Source organism: Fusarium keratoplasticum, chromosome 3 (assembly GCF_025433545.1).
Source record: "Fusarium keratoplasticum isolate Fu6.1 chromosome 3, whole genome shotgun sequence".
NCBI lineage: Eukaryota > Fungi > Ascomycota > Sordariomycetes > Hypocreales > Nectriaceae > Fusarium > Fusarium keratoplasticum.
In genome coordinates this window covers 2,733,715-2,758,158 of record NC_070531.1, presented here as the reverse complement: position 1 = coordinate 2,758,158, position 24,444 = coordinate 2,733,715, and the positions used below count along the sequence as shown (strand labels likewise).

Below are 24,444 nucleotides of genomic sequence, written 5' to 3'. Positions count from 1 at the left end.
AGAGAAAAGAGATTGACCGAACGTCGCAAAGAAAAGCGAGTGCAAAGTTGAGAAAAGCAGGGCAGGCGGCAGACGATCGACGTTTGGCGCGCGCGGTGCTGTGTTGTGCTGTGCTGTGCGAGGGAGGAATGAAAGGCGCTTGTCGCAGCACACACAGACGAGAAAGGATGAGATCGGCAGAAACAAGGACGGCAGAGACCTATGTTTTGAATGATTTCAGAAGATGAAAAAAATGTTCCGTCCCAAGACCCAGAAACCGGGCACCGAGAAACAAACACGCGAGAGCGGCTGTGGCGGGCAGCTGGTGAGCAGTTGTCGTCGTCGTGATCGAATGAAACCGGAAGCAGCAGAAATGGACCAGCCTCTGGCGAGAATGGATTGTCTATAAGAGGACAATGGACCGATGAAAAATTGAAATGAAGGGGGATAACAAAACCACCGTGAACAGCGCAAAGCACACGAGAGAGGAATGAAGGTATGACGCCTCCCAACTTGCACCTCGTGTGTCGAGGGCGGCCACGGCGATAATATGTAAACGGGCCCCAGCCAGAGAAACGGACCGCTAGCGCTGGATGAAGGATTTACTGCGGTCGCCTGCTAGCCCAGCGGGGAGATGCTCACGTCCGTTCCCCTGGGGCCCTCGGATGATCCCCTGTATCGCCTCCCCAGGGGGGGTCTATCTCCACCCCTTGCAGGTTCTTCAAGATGCGAGTCAAGCTCGTGACTGGTTGGTTCATCCGCCTTCTTGGAGGGTGTGATTGTGTGTTCTAGCCTTCCTAGTCAGGACCCTCTTGGGGAATGGAGCCAACGGTCTGAGATATCCAATATTTCTTGCCTAACCACGTTTTTTTCTATCGTAGTGTCGCTCGTGGGCGTCTTACACGAGAGCTGGAAGGACCCAAGGCGCAACGAACCAGCGACCGTTTAAGCGCTGGCGCCCTCCTTTGGCGGCGCCTCCAATAATCTCAGATAACCTTAGCAAAGCCATCGCCCTCTGCACGCTACGGCTGGGGCGCTCGCAGCAACGGCTGGGCTGCGCTGGACTCCATGGCCACGCAGCGGTCTGGCCTATGGGACGTCAGATCTGCCAAGAATATCCCAAGCTCTCGGCCGCGGGCGAAGCGGGATCGCCAATCAATCCGGTGGCTGCCGGCGGTGCAACCCCCAAGCCTCTGAAACGGGCCTGGCTCAGGGGTGCCCTCCCCTTTGGTACAGCGACGGGCAGCAGCTCTTCAGGGGTCCGACGCTGTCACTGGTTGGCTCCGGGAGCGCCAAGACGACGCCGGTCCCTCTTCCTTCGGCGCCTGCTGGCCACTCGATGCTCCGCACGCCGGCCGCGAGTGAGACGTCAACCTCGCGGAGGCATCCAGTTGAGAATGCCCGTGACGCTATCGTCGCCCCTCTCTTGTTTCTGTTTCTGTTTCTTTCTGTTCTGTTTGATGTTTGGACAGTACCCTCTCGGCTCCGGCCCTCAATGGCTTTGTTTCCTGACGCAGTGCCGTCGCATGCGGACACTTTATGGCCTGACTGAAACAATCTACGGCGAACACGGCAAACTTGGAGGGCTAGATCCGTCATTCATGCCATGAATCATGGGAATCAACTCAAGCACCGCCGCTCGCAATCCACCTGCCATTGTTCGACAGAACCCCTCCCCTCCCCTCCGTCAGGTTCCGATCCGTGCCCCTTGTCAAGATTGTCGACTCCGACTCAGGCCAGGGCCTAGATAGCCCTGCAAAAGTCATCACCGCCAAGAGTTGGAGGCCGGCCCGCTGACAATTGAAATCCTCGCCTTGTGGTTGATGGAATCTAGATTCGACATCAGTTATCTCTACGCCGGAAATATGCCCGCCGCCTCAGGTGGGCTGACGGCCTGCGAGCCTCTGCATCCTTCACTGCCAAAGCGGGATGAACAAGCAGGGACAAGCCTCTAGCACGTCGCAGGTTAGATGAACAAGTGCCAGATGCCCTCGCTTCCGCCGCCCTGGGATCTCTTGGTGCCCGTCCCATGTCGGAAAAGGAAAGAAGAAAAGAAGAAAAGATGACAGCCCGGCCTCCGGGTCCTGAACCTGATGCTTGCATCAATCCCGTCCAGCCACGCGGTGAACCATGAGACATGACGAAGCCGTCCTTGTGCCGTCCCGTCTTTGGACGTTGGCGAGCATTGGTCTTGATGCTTCGGTTTTGACTCACCTCGGCCCATTTCTACCCCAGGATCGATGTAGGTCGGAGCCTGCCGGCATCTTTTACCGCGCCAGGGAATGAATGGAATGCCGATTGTGGCATGTTGTCATCTGTGTTGGTCAACAGCACGGACGGCATCTCGAATGATCCCAGCATCGGATTGATGACCATGGGCCACACAGATCCGAGCTGGTTGTCCAGGGTAGCCGCCGGCGCCTACGCAGCCAGTCGTGGAAATCATGTTGGGTGTTCTACATATGCGGGATGACCGCGTTGATCCATCAATGATATCACTTGCTTCTATCTCTGTAGGAGGGGGTGTTGGAGACTACCTATTGGAGGCTTTGTTGGTGCCGTTACCCGGTAGGTGGTTTACTTCATCTCGAGAAACTTCAATGACGTGGATGCATCAAGGTTTGACGGTGACAATTCTGGCCTGCGTGCTTGCTACGCGACAAGAGAATGGCGGCTAAGAAATAAATAGCGTGGTTTTTTAATTGCCATGACATGTCCCGGGTATATGTGAATTGGCCGCTTCTTTACCATACTCTGGATATTGATACAAGAGTCAAGTAATTAACTGAATGACTACCTAGTGTCACAACACCCTATATAGGTAAAAGGTGGTTTCAGTTACCGGGAGCTTAATCATAACACGTAACATAATTGGTTTATCCTGTAGCAATTTAAGCCGGTATTGAATGTCCAAATGGTACAATACGCTGGCCACCCAACCGTTAGGAGTATATCCTGTGTCATCTACACAGGTGAAGGGTTTCGGTGTGCGGTGAGGCGCCACACCCAAACGCCACAACCTGCGCCACTCGGCCAGACGGCCAGGAACATTGAAACCTGAGGCACTCACTGATCGCTGCTCCGTGACGCTCCCGAACAACGCCGCAAATTTCCAGGAAGGCTATCACGAGCCGGCATTGAACATCGGTTGCACGGCCATTGCCCTCGACACAATGGGTTCCAGCGAGTCGAAACCTATCTCCGCACACGTGTGGAAGGCGTACGCCCCCCTCAATGCCCCAGAACCGACCTGATCATGCTCAATCGATGACTGACGGCTTTCCAATAAACAGCTCAGCGCCCAACGGCCTCTCACAAGACCTTGTCGACTCGCTACAGTCCAGTAACGAGGTACATCACCCCCCCATTCGAACCGCAGACCGAAACACGATTAAAGTCTACTCGATTGAAACTAACAAACGTCTTCCCCACCAGACTGATGCCTCCCGCACCAAGATCTACGAGCTCCAGATCCAGGCCCGCGTGGCCGAGGAGCTCAAGAAGCTCCAGCAGCAAGAGGCCGAGGCCCTCAAGGTCGCACACGACAAGCTAAACAGCGCCGAGTTCAAGGAGGATGGAAGTTTGAGCCAGCACACCGTCAACAAGGAGATCGAGGCGATGCGGAAGCGGCTCGAGGAGCGCAAGCAGGTGCGGCCCCTGCCCGAGGCCGTCGAGGGCGCGCGCAACGAGGTCATCCGATGCCTGCGGGAGCACGACCGGCGGCCGCTCGACTGCTGGCAAGAGGTGGAGAACTTCAAGGCCGAGGTCAAGAAGCTGGAGAAGTCTTGGGTCGAGAAGGTTGTGTCGTAAGAGATGGGGATGAGATAGAGGGGGAAAATGGATTCATCGGTATAGAGATATGGTGATGATGAGCCTTGGAAAGGTACGCACGTGTACATTATGACATTGGCGGCGATAAAGGCTGCGTTGAGGAATACAAAATGTACAGCAACTCATAAACCGACGAGCAGGCCTGTCTGCTCTTGACCCTCGACAGGTATATCGTCTCCTACCGAACTGTCTGCTTCACGCTTTTTCTGGAGTTCGGCCTTCCGCCGGAGGCCTTCTGCACGCTTCCTCTCTCGTCTCGCCGCCGCATCCTCCCACTCTTCTCCCTCCGGATTCCGACGCGGAGCCGGGGCAGATACGGCCTCCCGGAAGGCATCCCGGAACCGTCCAATGCGTTTTGTATTCTCAGCAAAGCGCTCATTGGCAATGCTAATGAGTGTTCTAAGATACTCGGGTGATACCAGACGCAGATGGTGACCATCAACTTGGTGTCCGACGAGAGACTCAAAGGCAAGACCCATTGTGCGAATGGCTACCATGGGAGTAGCAGCATCCTTGCCGCTCGGGATGATGTTGAGAGCGCCAGACTCGCGGAAGCCAGCCTGAAAGGCACACTTGAGGAGGAGCTGGGCATGTTCTGGTGATGCCGTGAGGACGTGGAGTATCTACGTGATATCTCAGCATGCTTGTTCTTGTATATTCTAACATGCTGCGGCTGCTTACCATGGCCTCGAACTTGAAATGAATGAGTCTCCTCTCTTTGACTGTGCCAGTCACATGCTGAACTGCGTTTGAGTCCCCAAGCCCCAATGTACTGCTCCAGTCCTTGTTCTCATCCCCATCATCAGGCACCGGATCATGAGAGACGAATAACCATGTTCCTCCTGCACCTTTTCCACCGACGCCCGCTACTTGTTCATCCTCTCCATTTATATCGGCAACCCTCCGGCCCTCGAGAAAGACACTGACTCGTCCCGCGCAACTGCTGGTCGTTACAAAGCCTGTCGACTGGTTGATCTCGTCGATGAGGTCCCGGATCCCCTCATCTACAGAGCCTTTTGGTGAAGCATCCGTGTACTCAGTGTTAGGAACAGAGAGCTGCTCGAGGATCTTTTTCTTCTTGTCGAGAAAAGCAGGCGGACAGGAGTCGAGGCCCTGCATTTTTCGAGATACGTTTTTTTGTTAGTGCGGACGCAAGGCTGTGATTTGGGGGTGTCACGATGGACGATAATAGAGGGGTGTAGAGGCCTGTTAATGGAATATCAGTTGAAAGCGCTGGTGTGGTGATGCCCTGTTAGGGCGGCAACGCCTGCTCCTCATTGACGCGGGGTACTGTACTGGTCAAGTACCTGCGGCTCCGGCCAACCTCGTGATCACCGCTCACTTATCGCATCCAACTTCATACCTCACGACCTTGGTTACGACGTCGTTGATATTCACGCCCTCGAGGAGTTTGGTTGGTATCTTTCTTATTGAGTTCTATCTAGGAACTGAAGCAGCTTCTATCTGCTCGGTTTCTTGCGCGCTATTCCTTGCCCTTTCCTCAGGCTCCCTGCTATTTACCCAACGCCATCCCATGAATCCAGATACCATGAGCTTCTTTTATCGCCCGGTTCTGGCTGTTTCATCGACAAATTTTACCCCAAACGCCTGATGCAATGCTTCAATCATTAAATCGTCAAAGATGTGCCCCTTGTGCGAGTGCACCTCATACGGCGGGCAGAGCCACCTGCTCGAGGGCCGCGGCCAGCTTCTCCTCCTGCTGCTTTTGCTCCATCTGGGCGAGGAACTCGGCATACCTCGACTTCTTGTTGTGGATGCCGCACTCGGTCTTGGCCTGGCCCTTCCAGCGACCGGCTCGCTCGTCCTCGCCCTCCTTGACGGGGACGGTCGAGTGCCAGTCGCCGACGGACTTGTAGCCCTGATCGAGGAGGGCGTTGTAGGGGACATTGTGCTCCTTGATGTAGTCGTTGACCTGCTTGAAAGACCAAGTGGCCAGGGGGTTGATCTTGACGACGGCACGCTCATCATCGTACTCGATGATGGGGATGGAGCCGCGGGCGGCGCCCTGAGATCGTCGACGGCCGTTGAGCACGGCGGCGACCTTGAGCTCCTCATAGGCTCGCTGGAGGGGCTCGACCTTGACGATCCAGTCATACATCTCAGAGGCGGTGTTCCACATCTCCTTGCCGTACATGTCCTCGAACTCCTCAGCAGTGTTGACACCATCAGGCTTGAAGATGTGCACGGGGACATTGGGGTATCGGGCCTTGACCCGGTCGACTAGGTCGTGCGTCTCCTGAAAGTGGTACAAGGTATCCAGGAAGATGAGGTCGACGGTGGGGGAGTTGGGGTGCTCCTTCTGAATCTTGGACAGCATGTCCATGGTGACAAGGCCGGTCAGGCCGAAGGCGGTCGACTGATACAGGTTGGGGAACATGACCTTGCAGAATCGGAGGATGTCCATGGGGTGCATGGTCTCGAGCATGTTGTTGAGGTGGTCGATATGGGCCTTGGTGAGAGAGATCTGAGGGAGGATGGTTGATGATGAAGGTGATGAGTATTCCGAGTTCTGTCCAGAGACATAGCCCGACTCGCACTCGAGCTTGATGTCCTGAAAGGACGACTGCGAGGAGGACTGAGAGATGAAGGCGGGCATGTTGGCGATGGATGAAGTATGGTACGAGAGAGGTTGTTGTCTGAGGGGTTTCGGGAGCTGGGACAGTCGACGAGAGTACCCCGGGGTTATATTCAACGGTGAGTTAAGGCGGATGCTTGGAGAAGCTCTGACACAGTTGATGACGCAAATATTGTGCTGACTGGATACAGGACAAGGCTCAGAAGCACGTTGCAGGAGGCAAGACGGGGAAGATGACGAACACAACGATGAAGAGAGGGCAGTCAAATTCTTTAAGAGAGGGAGAGGCCTGCTGTGGTGGTCAAGGGGGGCTTTACATGCTCTGTCCGGGCGACCGCCCGCAGGCCCCCGGCCAGAGGCAGCCTTAGTAATTCGGAAACGCAGCATTCGAGCCAACCGAACCCGAAAGCCACCAGTCTACGGTGCCTGTGATGCGCTCTGGGCGTGGAAAAAAGATGGGGAGCATCAATTGCGCCATCGCCGCTATGAGGATTGTCGTCTCCAGGCTGCGACTGGGACTGATCACGACATCGACGCTATGCCTTTCGCGATGGTGGGTGCTATGGCGGTAACGCAGGCTGATTGGCCTGTCGACCGGAGCCCTGAACTGGCGGCTGGTCGATGGGACCTGTTTTGCCTCACCATCGGCAGCGACAGCAAGGCGTGGGAGCCGCCGAGCCGGAGGTAGCGAATACTTCCGGGCCTACTGTTGACTGAAACCACGTCCGAGACTGCACGGCGCCGCCGGAAGAGACTTTTTTTTTTTTTCCACCATGCGAATGGAGCAAGGGAGCATGGGGGGCTCCTGGTTGAGAAGCCGAGATTGGGCTGATTTGCATTTGGACATGATCTCATTGATACGGGTTTGTTGTTGTTGTGTTGTTCAAGATCTGGGGGTGAGGCGACAGATGCTGGAGCCGGGGTCTTGATCTATCAAAAGCCAATTTGAGCACGAGGGCAGTTTCCCCGCGATCATGTCATTCGGGGCGTAGGTTGCGAAATCCGCTCCCTCGGAGAAGAGTACCTTTCTGATGTCGAATCTTTGTCGCAAGACTGAGCCATCGTGTCGCCACGGCCCTGATCGACCAAGACGCCTTGGACCATAGTATCTGCGGGCTCCCACGCTTTCACCCACGCTCTAGACCGGTACGGGGGAAAAAAATCTCTAATTGAATTTTGTCGTCTTAATGATGACAATGGTATGAGCCTGTGGCCTATCATCTTGGCCCATCGGAGTGCCGTTTGTCGGAGCGGCAATCGCTGCTGTCCCTGACGGACCGTCGGCACCGAGGAACCGCGACTGCCGAAAGAGCCCCTGCCCCAGCAAAGGCAATTGCGATGCGGGCATCTCCGGCTTATGGCGCCTGGATGATTTCGTGGGGATGCCAGGCGAGGATAAAAGTTGGTCCGAAGCTCGCCTGCCTCAACTTTCCATTCTCGTCTCGTCTCACGCAAGCCCCACTCTAAGCGACGGACAAGTCCCGAGAAAGTGCCGCCTCTGCTGACATATTCACCCAGCTTATTCACCATCAAAGCGAATCCAGTCGAGAATCTGTTGGGAGACAGCGTCATCTCCGTCTTATTCATTTCTCTTTAATAAGCTATGATTTATAACATGTCTTGTCATTGCGTCTGTCAAGCCTGTGATGATTGAGGGTGGCACAGGCTGATGAACTGACATCTCTACACACTTGACATGCACACTCGATGGGTGTAGATCATGTCTACGAACATCTACAAGCTTAACCTGCGGACCATGTGCTGATGGGAATTCGAGAATATCGAATGCACTCACAGCCAATCATAATACTAAATGGCAGAACCAAACGCTTCCCTATCCATGCAATTAGGTTCAACACGAACCAACTTGGCTCAGTCAGTCAACTGCAACTCGATCACGTGACACGATGGCAACCCAGTTTCTGACATCACGGCGGGTTGGAATGATTGCTTATTCGCACCAATCATAACCCAATATCCTTTGACAGCAGCCGCACGAGCCGCACCTACCAGTCTAAGCAAAACCCGCGCCGCACGAGCCATCGGACAGCAACGGCAACGGTTGGGCGGGGCACGGAGGGAACAGGCCGGGACAAGATCACTCTACCAAGCAACCCAACCACTGACTGAACCTCTGGAGGTTGACTCGATCTTTGGGTTCGTCGCTGCTCGCGCCACGTCTATCGTGCTTCAGGCTGCTCCTAGCCCTCGTCAGCTGTCGTGACCCCCAAAAATACAATCCCCGACCTATTCCCTTTCGTCAAGATCGCCCATTCGACAAGGGTAGCCGCAGAAATCTTCACGACCCCCGCGCACAGCACAATGGCAGACCAAGCGAGCCCCGCCAAACAGAATGCCGCACGGCCTCAGTTGACGAGCTCGATGAGGAGCAGCTCGTATCTCAGTGACCACCAGCAATATCGCCCTCCTCGACAGGAGCAGTCTCGACAGGACCAGTTCCACGGCATTGACACCGTTGTGGAAGACTCGGGCATCTCTGTTCATGCTCCTGTCCATCACACCAAGCCAATCCTGCCCTTCAATGGCGTTCCCTCTGATGAGAATCCTCCGACTGTGGTCGAGAGCGGCCTGAGCCATTCCTACTCACACCCCAATTGCGCTCCTCGAGCTGGTCAGAAGTCGGATCGTCTCATTGCGACCCTCTTCTACAAGCCGAGGGAAGACCAGGCCTCACGATCACCTGTCAAGACCACTTTCGCAGACAGCAGTGAGGCCCTGCCTGCCAACCTGGCGCCCACCAACGACCCCAAGGAGTACCCCCTTGAGCCGCCCACTCAGGAATCTGAGCAGCTGGATCACATCTACGGCTCCTACATCTCGCCGCTATGCATCACCTCATTCCTCCATCTCATGTCTTCCTTCCCCCTTCCTCGAGATGCTGAAGAGCCTTACTCTTCTCACCGGTGCCTCGACAACCAGGAACAGCCGCGCATTGTTGAGCTGACGCTCTCTCCTGCACCGGCTCCTGAGTACCTTGGGCTCGACGACCTGCGGAAGCATGAGACGATTTATAGGTTCGAGCAGGAGTGGAACGTGGATGTGATTCTTCAGCGTGATACCGTTTGGAGGCGTCACCCGCGTCTGGTCGTCTTCGACATGGACAGCACCCTCATCACTCAGGAGGTCATTGATCTCCTGGCCGACCACGTTAAGGATCCCCCAGATCTGCCTGCTCGAGTTGCTGAGATTACGCATCGTGCCATGATGGGCGAGCTTGAGTTTGAGGGCTCTTTCCGTGAGCGTGTTGCTCTGCTCAAGGGTCTTCCTGCTACCCTTTTCGAGGATCTGCGGCCGGTATTGGACGTTACCAAGGGTGTTCCCGAACTGATCAGGGCGTTGAAGCGACTTGGTGTCAAGACGGCAGTTCTCTCTGGCGGCTTCCAGCCCCTGACAGGCTGGCTGGCTGGACAGCTGGGCATTGACTATGCGCACGCAAACCATGTGGTCATTGAAAACGAGAAGCTGACGGGTGAGGTGAAGGGCATCATTGTGGGCAAGGAGCGAAAGAGGGATCTCCTTGTGGAGATCGCTGCCAAGGAGGGCATCGACCTGTCTCAGGTTATCGCCGTTGGTGACGGTGCTAACGACCTGTTGATGATGGAGAAGGCAGGACTGGGAGTTGCCTGGAACGCGAAGCCGCGAGTGCAGATGGAGGCGAATGCTCGTCTGAACGGAGAGAGTCTGCTGGACCTCCTACACATTATTGGCTTTTCTTCTGAAGAGATTAGGGATTTGATTGCCTGAGCGGTTGGAGTTGGGTAAGAGAGTTGTCGCAAGATGTGAGAGGCTGGAGTTTTGGGTACGTGAAAACAGGCTGTTGCTGTGTTGGGTGGGTAGATACCAGATAACAAAGAAAAAGGAAACACTTGGTGATGTTGTCTCTGTACAAGCCGGAAGACGTAGTACTTGTCGTGCCTAGTTGAGAATGGCTTCAAGTTGATGTCAGCCGTTCGTCCGGTTGAGGGTGAGCTGGAACTTAAACGGCCTAACCTGACAGTCACAATAAAGCAATTGACAACGAAACAAGCTGTAGTTACATACACAAAGCTAGAAAATATTGTGGCGCGTCGTATGTGAACTATGGGTGGTTGCAAAACTCGAGCCCATCGCGTCCTTCGTCTTTCTTCTACACAGGGCTAGAGGATTGATCCAACTCGCTCTCCCCTCGGATTTCCCTACAGATACATGCTCGCGCGTGACAGCTTCCAAAAATCCCTTTCCCGGCTCTTGCTTGCTCGCTCGCTCGCTTTAAGGGTAGCCGTCCTTGCCCCACTTGTTGTACTTGTCGTGAAGCTCGGCGGGGAGGGTGACGTTGGGGACGACGACGACGTTGAGGGCGCTGGGGGCGTCCTTGGGCTCCTGGCTGGGGTCACCACCGGGGTGGTACTTGTACTTGCCAGAGGAGCCGCTCTCCCAGGGGTGGCCGTCCTTGGCGATGTTGACGGGAGACTCGGAGGTGGCGCCAGTGGGAGATCGGCCTGATGTTGGAGATGTGGTCAGCAATTGCTTCGATGACGGCAGTCCAATTGGGGCGTTCACGCACCGAAGTAGAAGCCAGCGCCGCCGAGGGCAGCGACCATGACACCGCCGAGGATCTGTGGTCGGTCAGCAATTGTCCAATTCCTTAAGGTCGTGCGGTTCTCCCAGCCGGTGCACTGTCGGGTCCGGCCGAGGCATTATGACGCACCAGAAGCTCGGGGTTTTGACGGGTCTCCTTCTTGAGCTCAGCCTTCTGGTGAGCCTCCTGGAACCGGCGGGTGGTGGTGGTGAAGAAACGGCGGGCGACGACGCGGGAGGCCATTGTGACGATGGGCTTTGTGACTTGGATGGGGAATGGGAATCTTCGTCGGGGGAACTTGGGTTATGTTGAAGCTTTGAAGTTCTCGTATGATTTCGGGAGCCCGTCGTCTGCTAGTTTGCGAGGCACGCTATTGGCCAATGCCGGGGAACATATGGGATCACGTGTCGAATCACGTTTGGAGCCGAGATGACGTCTTGGTGGTCGAGTTCCACCAGGATGTACAGGCGATCAAGAGCCAGTCATAAATGGAGGGGACTTGTGTCACCATGTTTTATACAAAGGCTGCATGACTATTTATGTCCTGCTCTTAGCGTGCAGGCCGTCGAGGAACCAGGCACAACAAGATTCAGCGCCTGTCCCTGGCGGGCGATTCGCTCATCGTGATGCGACGGCGCGCAGTGTCATTCTCGCCTTGGAAACTCTACTCTAGAGAGGGGAATGCTGTCATAAACTCTTGGTTGCCCATTCAACGTAATAGACTTTATCACGCCGAGGTTACAAGATAGCAACTTGGACAGGCTGTCAAACGTCAGCGCAACGGGTTGCTGCAGAAGGTTACTGTTCCCAGTCGAGGTGACGTCTGCGGACATGTACATGATGTTTAAGACAACTCGAGGGCCTCAACACTCGCTTGCAGAGAAAAAAGATTAATCACTGTAATGCTTGCAGAAACCATTCACTGGCATCTCTCTTTTTGCATTGCAAAGGACGCCGCTAGCAGGGACTCTTCAAGCTAGCCCCTTACCAGGGGGACCGAGAGCAGCGCAGCACAACTTACATAAGGCTCTCGTGTGCAATGCAAGGTTTCTCTTGGAAGTTAACCAGGCCCATGCCCATGCCCAAGCCGGCACGAAAAAAAGGAACGAGCATACAAACCACACTTGACTCCTCTTCCTCCTCATCGCCGAGTCCTTTCTTTTCTTACCCGCCCCTTCCGTTCCCTTTTTACAATACTTCTCTTCTTCTACGCGCTCTCTCTAATATCGCCCGCCCCGTCTTGCGACCCATTCTCATTCCCTCCCTCTTGAGTCCGTCCCTAATTTCCTACGATTCCAAACACGCCTCCTCGACACCCCTGCCTATCCCTTTAGTTGCTTGACTACCGCGAGACACGAGCCACCTGCCGGTCCTGCCGACTCTTACATTCAACCACCTGCCAGCCTCCCGACGGCTCACCACTGTGCTGCCCAGACGGCCCCGAAAAGGTGGCGCTTGATGCGATCTTGAACGCGATAGTCGACGCGCGACCGTTCCTTTGACTCGAGAGAGAATCCGTCAACTAGCACCCGGCGAACGACCCGCAAACGACACCATTACAAACCAACACCATGGCTTCGAAGCCCGATGACGATGGCTTCCCAGCGCCTCATATCCCCCGTTCCGAGGTCCCCGGGCCACCGAGTATCATCTCCTCTCGAATGACCGATATTGCAAGCGATGATGGGGGCGACTCAGAGGCGCATCGGCAGAGGATGAGTCTGCCGCGGAGCGCGGATGTGGCCTCGAGACCTGGAACAGCCCGGACCGGAGCATCATCAAGGGGAGCATGGCCAGGCCAGCTAGGAGGGAGGAAGACGTACGTTTCCGGAGTCCAGGCCAAGAGAGGGAGCATTGCGAGTTCGACTGCTGGGTCTACAAGTCAAGCTCCAAGCTTGTCGACTCGAAGCCATGTCCCTTCGCTCACGTCGCATGCCTTTTTCCGACCCATGAGTTCGCAGAAACTACAGGCGCAGAGAGGAGGATCACACCGCCCGCCAACCATGAGCCAGCAGACACCAGGCTCGCCAACTTCACCGACTTCACCAACATCGCCAGTCCTAGATGACCACGGCGCCGAAGCAGGCGGCAGCCAAGCCAGGCAAAGCATCATTTCGAATCCGATTGCTCAGCTGCAGCGCCCGACCAGCGACGACGAGAACATGCGGCCCCCGCCATCTCGTGGCACCGAAATGACGGAACAGGAAACTCTGGACCGGATTACGGCAAACACAAGCCCAAGTCATGGCCATTACCCAGCCGGAAGTCTGACGGATAGTGTCCGTCCTCTTCAAGGCAAACATTCTGCAGACCAAGGCCATTTTCAACACAGCATTGTTATCGACAAGAGCTACAAGGACCTATCAAACCTTCCGAGCCCTATCAAGTCTCCCCGATCGTTTCGCTCAAGTTTCCTTATGCCTGGCCGAAGCGAGCAAGGACAACAAGGCCAGAACCGCAGCACCGAAGGAGCCGAGAAGCTATCGTCCTCTGCATCATCGCCACAGCTTCGGCCTGTGGATTCTCAAGGACCACGCCATCCACGGGTGCCTTCTAAGCCCAGCCAGAAATCCGACCTCGGCCGGGTTCACCAGTATTTTGAGGGTAACACAGTATTCTGCCTAGGTGGGCGGTGGCAGAACACGAAGGAACGCCCGGTCAATATTGCGACAGGCTTCTTTGTCGTGATTCCCTGCGCCCTGTTCTTTGGGTTTGAGGCACCGTGGCTGTGGAAGAATATTTCGCCCGCCATTCCAATCATCTTCGCTTATCTGGCCTATATTTGTTTCTCCTCCTTTATTCATGCCTCTGTCTCGGACCCAGGGGTAAGTACCTAGCGAATCAGATTCATGGAAGGAGTTCGGCGACTGACATTGGACAGATTCTTCCACGAAACCTTCACCAATTTCCGCCTGTTGATGACAACGATGACCCCCTCCAGCTCAGCCCCCCTACAACAGACTGGGCGTTGATCAAGTCAGCTGAATCAGCGACTGCTGCAATGGAAGTTCCGGTTAAGCACTGTCGGACATGTAACATTTGGCGACCTCCGCGAGCCCACCACTGTCGCTTGTGCGACAACTGTGTCGAGACTCATGATCACCACTGCGTGTGGCTCAACAACTGCGTCGGAAAACGCAACTACCGATATTTCTTCACTTTTGTCTCATCAGCCACCATTCTCTCAGCCTACCTCATTGGTACCAGCCTTGCCCAGATCCTCATCTACAAGAACAGAGAAGGCATCTCATTTGGCAAGGCGATCGACCACTTTCGAGTTCCTTTTGCGCTAGTCTTTCTCGGATTCATCTGTTTTCTATATCCAGCAGCCTTGATGGGATACCACATCTTCTTGATGGCCCGAGGCGAGACGACAAGAGAGTACATGAACTCTCACAAGTTTATCAAAAAGGAGCGATTCAGGGCCTTTTCACAGGCCAACATCATCAAGAACTTTATCGTTGTCTTGTGCCGGCCGCGGCAACCGACCTATTATCGGTTCAAGTCTCACTATCAAGAGGGTGACCAGCGGCTTGGTATCCACAGGGACAAGCGGCCCAGGTCGAGCTCGCAGGGACTGGAGATGCACAGCGTCAAGCCTGCAGCACAAAGCTTTCAGGGTCCAGTTTCATTGAGGAACGAAAACAATAACCACAACAACCAATAACCACGGCGCTCATTAACGGGAAACTACTTCTTTTCCCACTCTCTCTCTTTACCCATTCTAGAACGGCGGAGCTTCTGGGAAGTACTGATTTTTTAATTTCGAAGCGGCGACGGATGACTTACTAATGTCTGCTTATACTACATATACCCTTTTGTCAGTTGACCACATTCATGTATTCCCTTTTTGTTACAGGCTTCAGGAAAAGCCGGCTTAGCCAGCAAAGGCGGGCGTTGATCAAGGGCGACGATGGGAGCCTCGGTTTTTGATGTACAAGTCAAGATTTAGATGCAGTAAAAAAAACGGCGAGCTTGACTCGCATTTGCACGCACGCAGTGATTTGTTTGGCCGTTGAACTGTGCTGCACGATGCAAGATCTAGAAGTGACAAAGAAAAGAGTCCAGTGGCAGACGATAGGAAATGCACGTGGAAATAACAGGGATCAGCAAAGGATGCATCCATGCATGAAAGGAAGAAAGGAAAAAGCCTTATCGGGGAACGATAAGAGAAAAAAAAAAAAATTTGTTTGGGCGCCGCCTTTTAGTGCTAGTGGGCAGGCATGTGGGAGGCGGGAGGCCAATACATGCCCAACCCATCTTTCCCTCGTAAGCAAAGCGTCCGTCTTTTCCTCCTCCACGTTCGCTTTCTCCCCAAGGGCCTCGTTGGTTTTTGTATTTTTTGCTCTCTACTTGGAAGGCGATAGAGGGCGATTCTCGTTTCAATTACTGACTGAGGCCCCTCTCCACTCTAAACCAACAAAAAGCACCAAAAAAAAAGGCCGCTCACGATGCCTCACCCCGTCTCGCCTCCGTCGCAGGCGCCGACGATGGTGTCCAAGGACGCCCCGCCCCCGCCATCCCAGGAAACCATCGCCGACTTTCTCAGCACAATCTTCACGGCCAAGACGTCTGCCGCCTCGATCGATGCCTGCTACGCCCTCTGCGAGGTCCTGCTGTCTTCTGTCGGCGTCGTGGGCTTGTCCCAGTATGGCATCCTTGCCGAGGTCAAGAAGGCCGCTGCCGATAAGAAGTCGGGCCTCCGTCGCGAGTCCAGCCAGAACCTCCTCGGTGCCATCTTCGAGCGTTTCCTCCCCCGTCAGAAAGTCAGCGAGGTCGTCCTGCTGCTCCAGGATGGCGGCATGGTCGGCTGTGCCCTCGATGCCCTTGCCGACAAGGGCGCCGTTGTCCGCGATGCTGCCCAGTACGGACTCGATACCCTACTTGTCAACCTGAGCCCCGAGGCTCTCGTTGTCGGTCTCCTGCCCGCCCTGTCCAGCTACCTGTCCAAGAAGACTGGTAAGTGGCAGGGAACCGTCGGGGCCTACAAGCTGCTGCAGAAGATGGCCGACAAGGCCCAGCTCGCCATTGGAAGCACCAAGGAGGAGGCTGCCGACAAGGACGTTCTGCGTGAAGCCATGGGTGCTAAGCTGGCTGGCTTGATCCCTATTGTTGAGGGTGGCATGCACGACTTGAAGGCCGATGTCGAGAAGCAGGCCGTCCACACCATGACCTCGCTCACCACCCTTCTCTCCAACGACGATGTCGCTCCTCGCTTCCCACTGCTCATCGACACCATGCAGCACCCCTCCACCCAGACTCTCCAGAAGGCCATCCACGCTCTGTCCATGACCACATTTGTCGCCATTGTTACCTCGCCCGTCCTGGCCCTCCTGACTCCCTTCCTCGAGCGATCCCTCAACAACCCCACCACCGCCCAGGAGGTTCTGCGCCAGACCGTTGTTATTGTCGAGAACTTGACCAAGCTCGTCCACGACCCGATCGAGGCTAGAACTTTCCTGCCCAAGCTGATTCCTGGTGTCAAGGGAGTTTGCGACCGAGCCTCCCTCCCTGAGGTTCGAGAGCTGGCTGAGCGTGCTCTCGCCACCATGGAGAAGGCTATGGGTAATGATAAGGATATTGTCGCCCGAACCTCTGGTGACGATGTTGCCCAGATCCTTGACGAGCAAATCAAGCTCAACAGCGGCCTCGCTGGACAGCTTGACCTGTACAAGCAGGCTCGCCCTTACATCTCGGAGATGGTTGCCATCGATGTCAACTACCGCTTCGTTGACCGCATTTCGGCTAGAATTGCGCCTTATCTCAAGAGCTTTATGCAAGATCCTGAGGCTCACCAGAAGGTTGCCGATGCCATTCAGCAGCACTACGTCGACGAGGACCACCGCCGGTACGGTGTTCCTGAGAAGGAGGACGATGGTGAGATTGAGATTGTCAACGCTGACTTCTCTCTTGCTTACGGTGGTATGCTTCTTCTGTCGCACACCAACCTGCGCCTCCTGAAGGGTCACCGATATGGTCTCTGTGGACGAAACGGTGCTGGAAAGTCGACTCTCATGCGAAGCATTGCTAATGGCAAGCTTGAGGGTTTCCCGCCCCAGGACGTCCTCCGTACCTGCTACGTCGAGCACAACCAGGGTGAGGATGCTGATATCAGCATTCTCGAGTTCGTTGCCAAGGACCCTGAGATTGCTACTCAGGGCCGCGAGCGCATCTCTGAGGTTTTGGCCGAGTTCGGCTTCACTCCTGGCCCCGAGGGTCGACAGTCTGAGAAGGTCGGCTCCCTGTCTGGTGGTTGGAAGATGAAGCTGGCTCTGGCCCGAGCCATGCTCCAGCGTGCTGATGTCCTTCTCCTGGACGAACCTACCAACCATCTTGATGTCGCCAACATTGCATGGCTCGAGAACTACCTCAAGACCCATCCCGATATCACCTCTCTGATCGTTTCCCACGACTCTGGTTTCCTCGACAATGTTACCACTGACATCTACCACTACGAGCCCAACAAGAAGCTGGCCTGCTACAAGGGTAACCTGGCTGCCTTTGTCGAGATCCGCCCCGAGGCCAAGAGCTACTACACCCTGTCGGCCTCCAACGTCCAGTTCAAGTTCCCTCCCCCCGGTATCTTGACAGGTGTCAAGTCCATGACCCGTGCCATTATCCGCATGAGCAATGTCTCCTACACCTACCCCAAGGCCACAAAGCCATCCTTGCATGAGGTCTCTTGCCAGTTGACCCTGTCGTCCCGTGTTGCCATCATTGGCCCCAACGGAGCTGGCAAGTCGACTCTCATCAAGCTGCTTACCGGCGAGACCATTCCTACTACCGGAAAGGTCGAGAAGCACCCCAACTTGCGTATCGGCTACATCAAGCAGCACGCTCTGGAGCACGTTGAGATGCATCTCGAGAAGACTCCCAACCAGTACCTCCAGTGGCGTTACCAGCACGGTGATGACCGTGAGGTTCACATGAAGCAGACCCGTGTGCTCTCGGATGCGGATCGTGCCCAGATGGACAAGTTTGTCGACCTCAAGGACGGCAACCCGGCCCGACAGATCGAGTCTCTGGTTGGTCGCCAGAAGTACAAGAAGACCTTCCAATACGAAGTGTAAGTTGCCTCTCCTGGCTGCCAATATGTATATTCCTAACATGCTACAGTAAATGGCGTAATCTTCTGCCCAAGCACAACTCCAAGATCTCTCGCGAGACCCTGATTGAGCTGGGCTTTGACAAGCTCGTCCAGGAGTTTGATGATCACGAGGCGTCTCGTGAGGGTCTTGGTTACCGTGAGCTCCAGCCCAAGGTCATCTCCAAGCACTTTGAGGATCTTGGTCTCGACCCCGAGATTGCCAACCACAACGAGATCGGCTCGCTGTCGGGTGGACAGAAGGTCAAGGTCGTCATCGCTGGTGCCATGTGGAACAACCCCCATCTTCTGGTGCTTGACGAGCCTACCAACTTCTTGGATCGTGACTCCCTTGGTGGTCTCGCCGTCGCCATCCGCGACTTCAAGGGTGGTGTTATCCTCATTTCTCACAACGAAGAGTTCGTTGGCGCCCTGTGCTCGGAGCAGTGGCACGTCAATGACGGCCGTGTGGCTCAGCGCGGTAATGCCGCCATCAGCCTCGATCGCTTTGAGGACAGCCGACCTGGCAGCGCCGTTGCCAGCACCGCCGTCAGCACCGCCGCCAACTCTGTCGTCAGCAGTGCCGTCAACAGTGGCATTGAGGACAACTCGGACATGAAGTTCAAGGCCAAGAAGAAGAAGAAGATGACCAAGAAGGAGCTCAAGGAGCGTGAGGTCCGTCGTCGTCTCCGTCACATCGACTGGCTCAACAGCCCCAAGGGTACTCCCCACCCTCCCGACACGGACGACGAGGACAGCTAGATTGGGCGGCTTTGTTTGTTTGCTTTTTTTTCTTCCCTTCCTTGCTCGATTTGCGCATTGTTTTCCAGAAATCCACACCCCCGTGGATTTTGTTCATCATGTGCGGGACACTTGGGCTCTCTTGTTCAAGAGAGCATGGCATGACAACCAAAAAAGATTGCAATGATATCGTACACGCGCCATGTGGTAGACAGATAGACCAGACCTAGCTTGGGCTGAATGGGTTATAGAGGCGTTGGCTTGGGATAGACGGCTTTGAATCTTATCATCTATACTTTGACCATGGGCTCTGATTTCCGTGTACCTGCTTCCCCGTGATGTAATTATCTCCTGGCTCTACCCAGGGATGAGCTGTCCATCAAGCTGTGAAAATGCGTCAGATATGGAGGGGCGAAGTTGGTGTGTTGAAGGTCCCCCCTGAGCACTTCATGATCAGCATTTGCCACCTCAGATCAACGCCACAAGTGGCCAGCATTCCTTTCATTTACCCTCGAACATCTCTTTTTGATTTAGCGACTATTATACTCTAAGCTTGGGACTTGGTAACAATGCAAACGAATGCGACTCTGGGTATGAACCTTCCATGCCTCTCCCATGCCATGCGATAACCAACGTACAGGAACCCTTCTCGTCTAGACTCTCAAGACCTGATTGCCTGGCTAACACCAGAAATCATCTATATATGCTGAAATTCCCTATCTTGCGCGCAGTTCATGATGTCAACGCCAGAACAACTAATGAATATATGTATGAAAGATAGATCTGCCTAAATTGACAGCCAAATGAAAAAAAATAAACAAGATTCTTTTCGCCACATGAAGGTGCATCACCACGAGAAGGTCATCAGGGCAGGGTTGAGGGCAAGGGGCAGCAGAAGATGACTTCCGGCCACAGTGACCATGGGCAAGATGGCGACAAAGTCGGTGATGCGCCAGTCATGGGGGACAAAGTCTGCAGTAGCAAGAATAATGACACCAATGATGGCCAAGAGAGACAGAAGCATGGAAACACGGAACTAGATTTACAAGTTAGCTTGATCGTTGGTGACGCTGTCTCGGGGGATAGACTTACCTTCTTCAACACCTTGGGCACCTCAATGAAGAAGTTGGAAAACTCGGCTTCCTTGGAAGTGGAACCCCAACTCATGTCGATCTCGAACATGTGCGCCAGTAGAGCCTGGCTGACGTGCAGAGACAGGCCACCGAGGAACAGGGCCAGCATGAGAGTCCACTTGAAGTTCTCCCAGAGAGCGTATCCTATAGTACGCTCACCAGATCGATATCGCATGATGGCAAGAGACAAGTTACCAAGCCCGTTGAAGACGATGATGATGGAGAACCACACCTGCCACGAGTCGAGGTAGTACTTGTCGAGGTAACCGTTATACCAGCCCATCAGGAAGTAGTTGGCTGTTGTCATGATCCAAGCAGCACCGATGGCATAGTAAGTGCCAATGTACGACACGATGGTGATCTTGGAGGTGAAGCGAATGTTGGAGAATATGAAGCGGCGGAAGAGAGGAGTGAAAGGACCTCGCCATAACCAGGTACGGATGGGGTTGAAGAGAAGCTCGTTGCAACCAAAAGCGTACTTTTCCCATCGAGCCAACTCATCGTACACAGTCAGGGACACACCCTCCTTGAAGCCATCGCCAGCCCAGGCAGCGAGACGAATGATGTAACCATTGCACTGGAGACGGAGGGACATGTCGAAATCTTCCGAGACGTGACTCTCAGACCAGAACTTATCGTAGCCATCCTCATCCTGGTAGGAAACCTGTTGAATGGCAGACCAGCGAAGGATAGCGTTGTGGCCGACAAAGGGAGCAACATCGCCATTGGAAACCGTGTAACGAATAGCAGTGTAGATGAGATCCGTGAAGAAAGTGATGCCGTTCTCGAAGTAGGTGTGAACAACCTGCATGACACCGGAGGAGAACTGCATGATGCCGACATCGGGGGACTGCTCCATCTCAGAGACAGAGTCGAGGATACAATCCGTGGGAACACGCGTGTCCGAGTCGATCAGGAGAATGTAGTCACCCACGCGAATGTTGCCATCGGCCCAAGCGCGACCGTTCTCCTCAAGGACCTCCTTGAGAGCCTGCTCGTAGGCGAGGGCCTCATCGCTCTGGCTCCAGTCGGCAGGACGCTTGATGAGCTGCAGACGCTCCTCAACCTTGCACGAGATCATGAGGCCAAAGTTCATGTTTGAAGCCTTCTTGAACTTGCCCTTGCGCACAAAGCCGTCTTCACCGTGCTTGGGACGTGCGACCCAGCCAATGCTGTTGTCGGCATAGAACTCGATACGGGCATCGCGCTCCTCTTCGCTGATGAGCTGAAGACCATCATCGTTGATAAACATGTTGGCAGAACCACCCTGAAGCTCGTAGGTTGACATGGCCTGCTTGATGGACTTGACCGTGGGAAGAATAACAGCATTCAGACCCTCCTTGTAGACAGGGCACTGGATAGTTATGTGAGGCAGGACGGCAGATTGGAGTCTTCGGGGAGGGCGCGCTGAGTAGAACTTGGAGTTGATGGTCAGTTGGCGGATGGGGCCAAAGATCTGTGCCAAACAACCAACGATGACCTGAGCAAAGAAGAGGGAGAAGAAGACCTGAATGGGAAAGAGAGCGACGAGTCCAAGACGCACGTAACTGCCGTCAATGGCAATCTCAATAGCAATCTGTCTCCAAGCCGCTCCCAGAGACGCCACGACGAGTAGGAGGGTAAGCGAGACAAGCACCGAGTTCTGCAGGTGAACTGGCCGCGCCTCAGGCTTGATCTCTCCACTCTCCTCGTCAATCTCGTACTCGGCGTCTTCATCACCTTCACCTTCTTCTTCATCCATTGCTTGACCCGAGTTCCACACGAGCTCCATGAGCTCTGACTCGATAATCTTTGCGCGAGCCATCAAGTTCAAAGCGTCATCGTCCCATACGACAAGCAAGCCATCCGAAGCAATGAAGGCGGCGAACTGATGCTTGCGTGCTCGAGGAAGGTCATTAACCGTAGGCAGAATCTGAACACGAAGACCGTTCATCAGGGGCATATCAACTGCATCAGGCGACCACTGCAGAAAAGTCTTGATAACTCGAGAGTTGACCGTCATGGCACACTATAATGCGTTAGAATATCTGATAAAAGCCAGTCCCAGAAGTTCATCATACCTGGACGTTGAGCGCGGTGCAGGCGACGGCGAAGGGCGATTGTCCCAGCTGTGGAGGGCAGGCCATGTACTGGCCGCGAGATTTGCGCAATAGCACGCCTTCGATTTCACCGGAGCCATCTCCAACCCAAAGCATGGAACACTGCTGTTGGTACAAGTAGTTCACCATGACCTCGTGCTTAATATCATCAAGAAAGCCACTGGCACTCGACTTGCTGGAGACTGCTATTGAAGGAGGGCCCGCTGTAAACTTGGGTCCGGGAGGCTGAAGCTCCATCACGGCGGCCGGAGGAGCCTTTTCATCGTTGGGAGGGTGTAGAGAAATTGAGGGACGATGGCTGGGTCTCCTAGGAGGAGGATCAGCCGGCAGTGGAGGCGCAGGCTCGGCCTTGAAGTAGCTGCCGAGACCCATCTTCGAATTCGGATATGAAGTTTGTCAACAGGGTGAAGGACTGTTATCAAAGTAGACTGATACTATTCGATAACCCTCTGTCGGGGCACCTTAAAGGTGTGCGATGTTCAAGGCTGAATAATGATTGTTCTTATGTGATAATGCGATATCGTAGAGGCAACCCAGAGTGAATTATGTAGATTCAAATGACTGGAAAGGTCTTAGATTGGCACGACCATAAAATGAGTGAAAGGATAAGTTGAGTGAGTGAATGACACCGACTTGGTCGAGTGAATGAATGAATGGAGAAGTTGGAGGGTAGAGAGAAAGCAACTTACAAGAGGCGAAGGGATGTTCCAGTCGAGCCTATTCATAGCAGGTCTGCCGTTGATCTTTGACTCAACAGAGTTCAAGGGGGCAGACAGATCAAGGTTTAAGGGTCCTGAAGGAGATATAAGTTCACGGCCAACGACGCCACTGCGGATAGATAGCAAGACGATGAGGGCGGGCATGGCGACGGAAGCCATCAGAAGTGCATTTCGGATAGCCAACACCAAGGGCCTCCACTTGGACGGTGAGGACCCAGACCTGAGTCAAGGCCCAAGGCCAGCTCGATCTGGAGGACCATGAGTCTGGATGAGAGGAGCTTGGGCACTAGGGGAGGGGTGAAGATAGAAGAGCCGGTATCAATATGGCACAGAGGCTTGGGCCAAAGAGACATGCTCTGACGATCAGAAACGGGCCTGATTAGCCTACTGAGGTTCAGCGGCGATGGCGAAGGACAGTATCCGGATGACTGTGGGCGAGACACGCCAAGGCGGGTGACCGAGGCTTGAGGCTTGAAGTTTCTGACAGAGAGGCGCTCTCTCCAGGCGGTAGGCGCCTCAAGTCTAGATGGTCCGAGTAGGGGGAGGCAAAGGCATGTCTACCCGACGAGAGGATCCGCAGTGGACCGCTCAAGAGGAACTCGATCGCAAGAGCATTGTGGCGCCAGGTGGCCTTTCCTAAATCGGGTCTGTAGAGTCTAGAGAATCGTCGAGCCTCTCATGGGTCTTGAGCCGGCGGAGATGGCGAGCCATGTTGGACGTTCGAGAGAGGGAGTTTCAGGGTCCAAAGGCCGGGTCCGGCGACCGGTCATCGGAGAGCAGTTCAAGGGGCACCTGGAGCAACGGTTTTCGGTCTTGTCTAACACACGAGATTCACTCTGAAGAAACTGCCGTTGGATTAACGGACCTGGCATCGTGAGACTGTCTCGGTGAAGCCTCCAAGAATCCGGTTCATCGGAGGTTGGTGGGTAGAGGTCGTTGTAAGGCAGGTCCCGAATTAGGACTAAAATCATCAGAACTGAGCCAATCAGAACTGCTCATCTGAAAGTTTGGATGCAAATGGGGCAGGTGGCTTTGACCCGCACCTCCCCTAGTGCGCTTTTGACAGCTTCCGGTGGGAACAAGGTGAAGCACGCTACCAAACGCAGTTAACACTGACCAGTGAGTGACGCAGGAACGAGGCAGGAACAGGACAGGAATGACTCTGCACCTGCATCGTGCCTGCGTGGGAAGATCAGAGCCAGCGCAGGTACGCAAGGGCTTGCTCTTTCCCATCCTTACACTCGCTGTAGCCTTCGCCACAGCTTCCCCTTCTTGCCCCTGACTAGATAACCGTTCAGACCTCTTTTTCAACGTCATATATTAATCATCTATTGATATGCGCTGTGCAGCTTTTAGAGAGGACTCTCATTACTATGGCGGGAACGAGCTCATGCGAAGTTACGCTTGATCCCCTCAGGTCGATTTCACTGGCATGGCGCATTCCTCCCCCAGCAACCAGGCGAGCTCTTCCTCAGCTTGCCCGCTCTCTATAACCTCAATGGCCTCAAACTTTACACCGCCGAGGGAAGCCAAAGCAACAAAAGCACAGATAATCCAACTCCCGAGTGTTCCGCCAGAAACCCGCATCCTTCCCCTTCCCGGCCATGGCGAGCTTCAGTGCCTTTGTTCTCAGAGCGGCCATCCACCATCGCGAACCATAAATCTATTGACTTACACCATGCC

The 24,444-nt window shown here is 54.5% G+C and overlaps 8 protein-coding genes across 8 annotated transcripts; 4 read left to right on the top strand and 4 right to left on the bottom strand.

Annotated features, from left to right (window-relative positions):
• Positions 1-3,152: 3,152 nt before the first annotated feature.
• NCS57_00420400 (uncharacterized protein) lies at positions 3,153-3,789 on the top strand (the record flags this gene model as incomplete). The annotated part of the gene is made up of 2 exons (XM_053054174.1): positions 3,153-3,199; positions 3,273-3,789. 2 exons carry the CDS (start codon positions 3,153-3,155, stop codon positions 3,787-3,789), a joined length of 564 nt encoding a protein of 187 aa, XP_052916334.1.
• A 143-nt stretch (positions 3,790-3,932) lies between these two features.
• On the bottom strand, positions 3,933-4,947 carry NCS57_00420300 (TRNA(Phe) 7-((3-amino-3-carboxypropyl)-4-demethylwyosine(37)-N(4))-methyltransferase; the record flags this gene model as incomplete). The annotated part of the gene is made up of 2 exons (XM_053054173.1): positions 4,492-4,947; positions 3,933-4,433 (listed from the first exon to the last, which is right to left on the bottom strand). Exons 1-2 carry the CDS (start codon positions 4,927-4,929, stop codon positions 3,933-3,935), a joined length of 939 nt encoding a protein of 312 aa, XP_052916333.1. The 5' UTR covers positions 4,930-4,947.
• A 529-nt stretch (positions 4,948-5,476) lies between these two features.
• On the bottom strand, positions 5,477-6,793 carry NCS57_00420200 (uncharacterized protein; the record flags this gene model as incomplete). The annotated part of the gene is made up of 1 exon (XM_053054172.1): positions 5,477-6,793. The coding sequence occupies one exon, from the start codon at positions 6,791-6,793 to the stop codon at positions 5,477-5,479; it is 1,317 nt and encodes a 438-aa protein (XP_052916332.1).
• Positions 6,794-8,728: 1,935 nt separating this feature from the next.
• Positions 8,729-10,171, top strand: NCS57_00420100 (Phosphoserine phosphatase; the record flags this gene model as incomplete). Its single annotated transcript, XM_053054171.1, has 1 exon — positions 8,729-10,171. The coding sequence occupies one exon, from the start codon at positions 8,729-8,731 to the stop codon at positions 10,169-10,171; it is 1,443 nt and encodes a 480-aa protein (XP_052916331.1).
• Positions 10,172-10,675: 504 nt separating this feature from the next.
• NCS57_00420000 (uncharacterized protein) lies at positions 10,676-11,228 on the bottom strand (the record flags this gene model as incomplete). Its single annotated transcript, XM_053054170.1, has 3 exons — positions 10,676-10,905; positions 10,971-11,022; positions 11,115-11,228. The coding sequence occupies 3 exons, from the start codon at positions 11,226-11,228 to the stop codon at positions 10,676-10,678; spliced, it is 396 nt and encodes a 131-aa protein (XP_052916330.1).
• Positions 11,229-12,556: 1,328 nt separating this feature from the next.
• On the top strand, positions 12,557-14,652 carry NCS57_00419900 (Palmitoyltransferase; the record flags this gene model as incomplete). Its single annotated transcript, XM_053054169.1, has 2 exons — positions 12,557-13,810; positions 13,867-14,652. The coding sequence occupies 2 exons, from the start codon at positions 12,557-12,559 to the stop codon at positions 14,650-14,652; spliced, it is 2,040 nt and encodes a 679-aa protein (XP_052916329.1).
• A 784-nt stretch (positions 14,653-15,436) lies between these two features.
• Positions 15,437-18,831, top strand: NCS57_00419800 (uncharacterized protein; the record flags this gene model as incomplete). Its single annotated transcript, XM_053054168.1, has 2 exons — positions 15,437-18,051; positions 18,102-18,831. 2 exons carry the CDS (start codon positions 15,437-15,439, stop codon positions 18,829-18,831), a joined length of 3,345 nt encoding a protein of 1,114 aa, XP_052916328.1.
• Positions 18,832-19,657: 826 nt separating this feature from the next.
• NCS57_00419700 (Glyco-trans-2-like domain-containing protein) lies at positions 19,658-22,414 on the bottom strand (the record flags this gene model as incomplete). The annotated part of the gene is made up of 3 exons (XM_053054167.1): positions 19,658-19,846; positions 19,903-21,951; positions 22,004-22,414. The coding sequence occupies 3 exons, from the start codon at positions 22,412-22,414 to the stop codon at positions 19,658-19,660; spliced, it is 2,649 nt and encodes an 882-aa protein (XP_052916327.1).
• Positions 22,415-24,444: the final 2,030 nt, after the last annotated feature.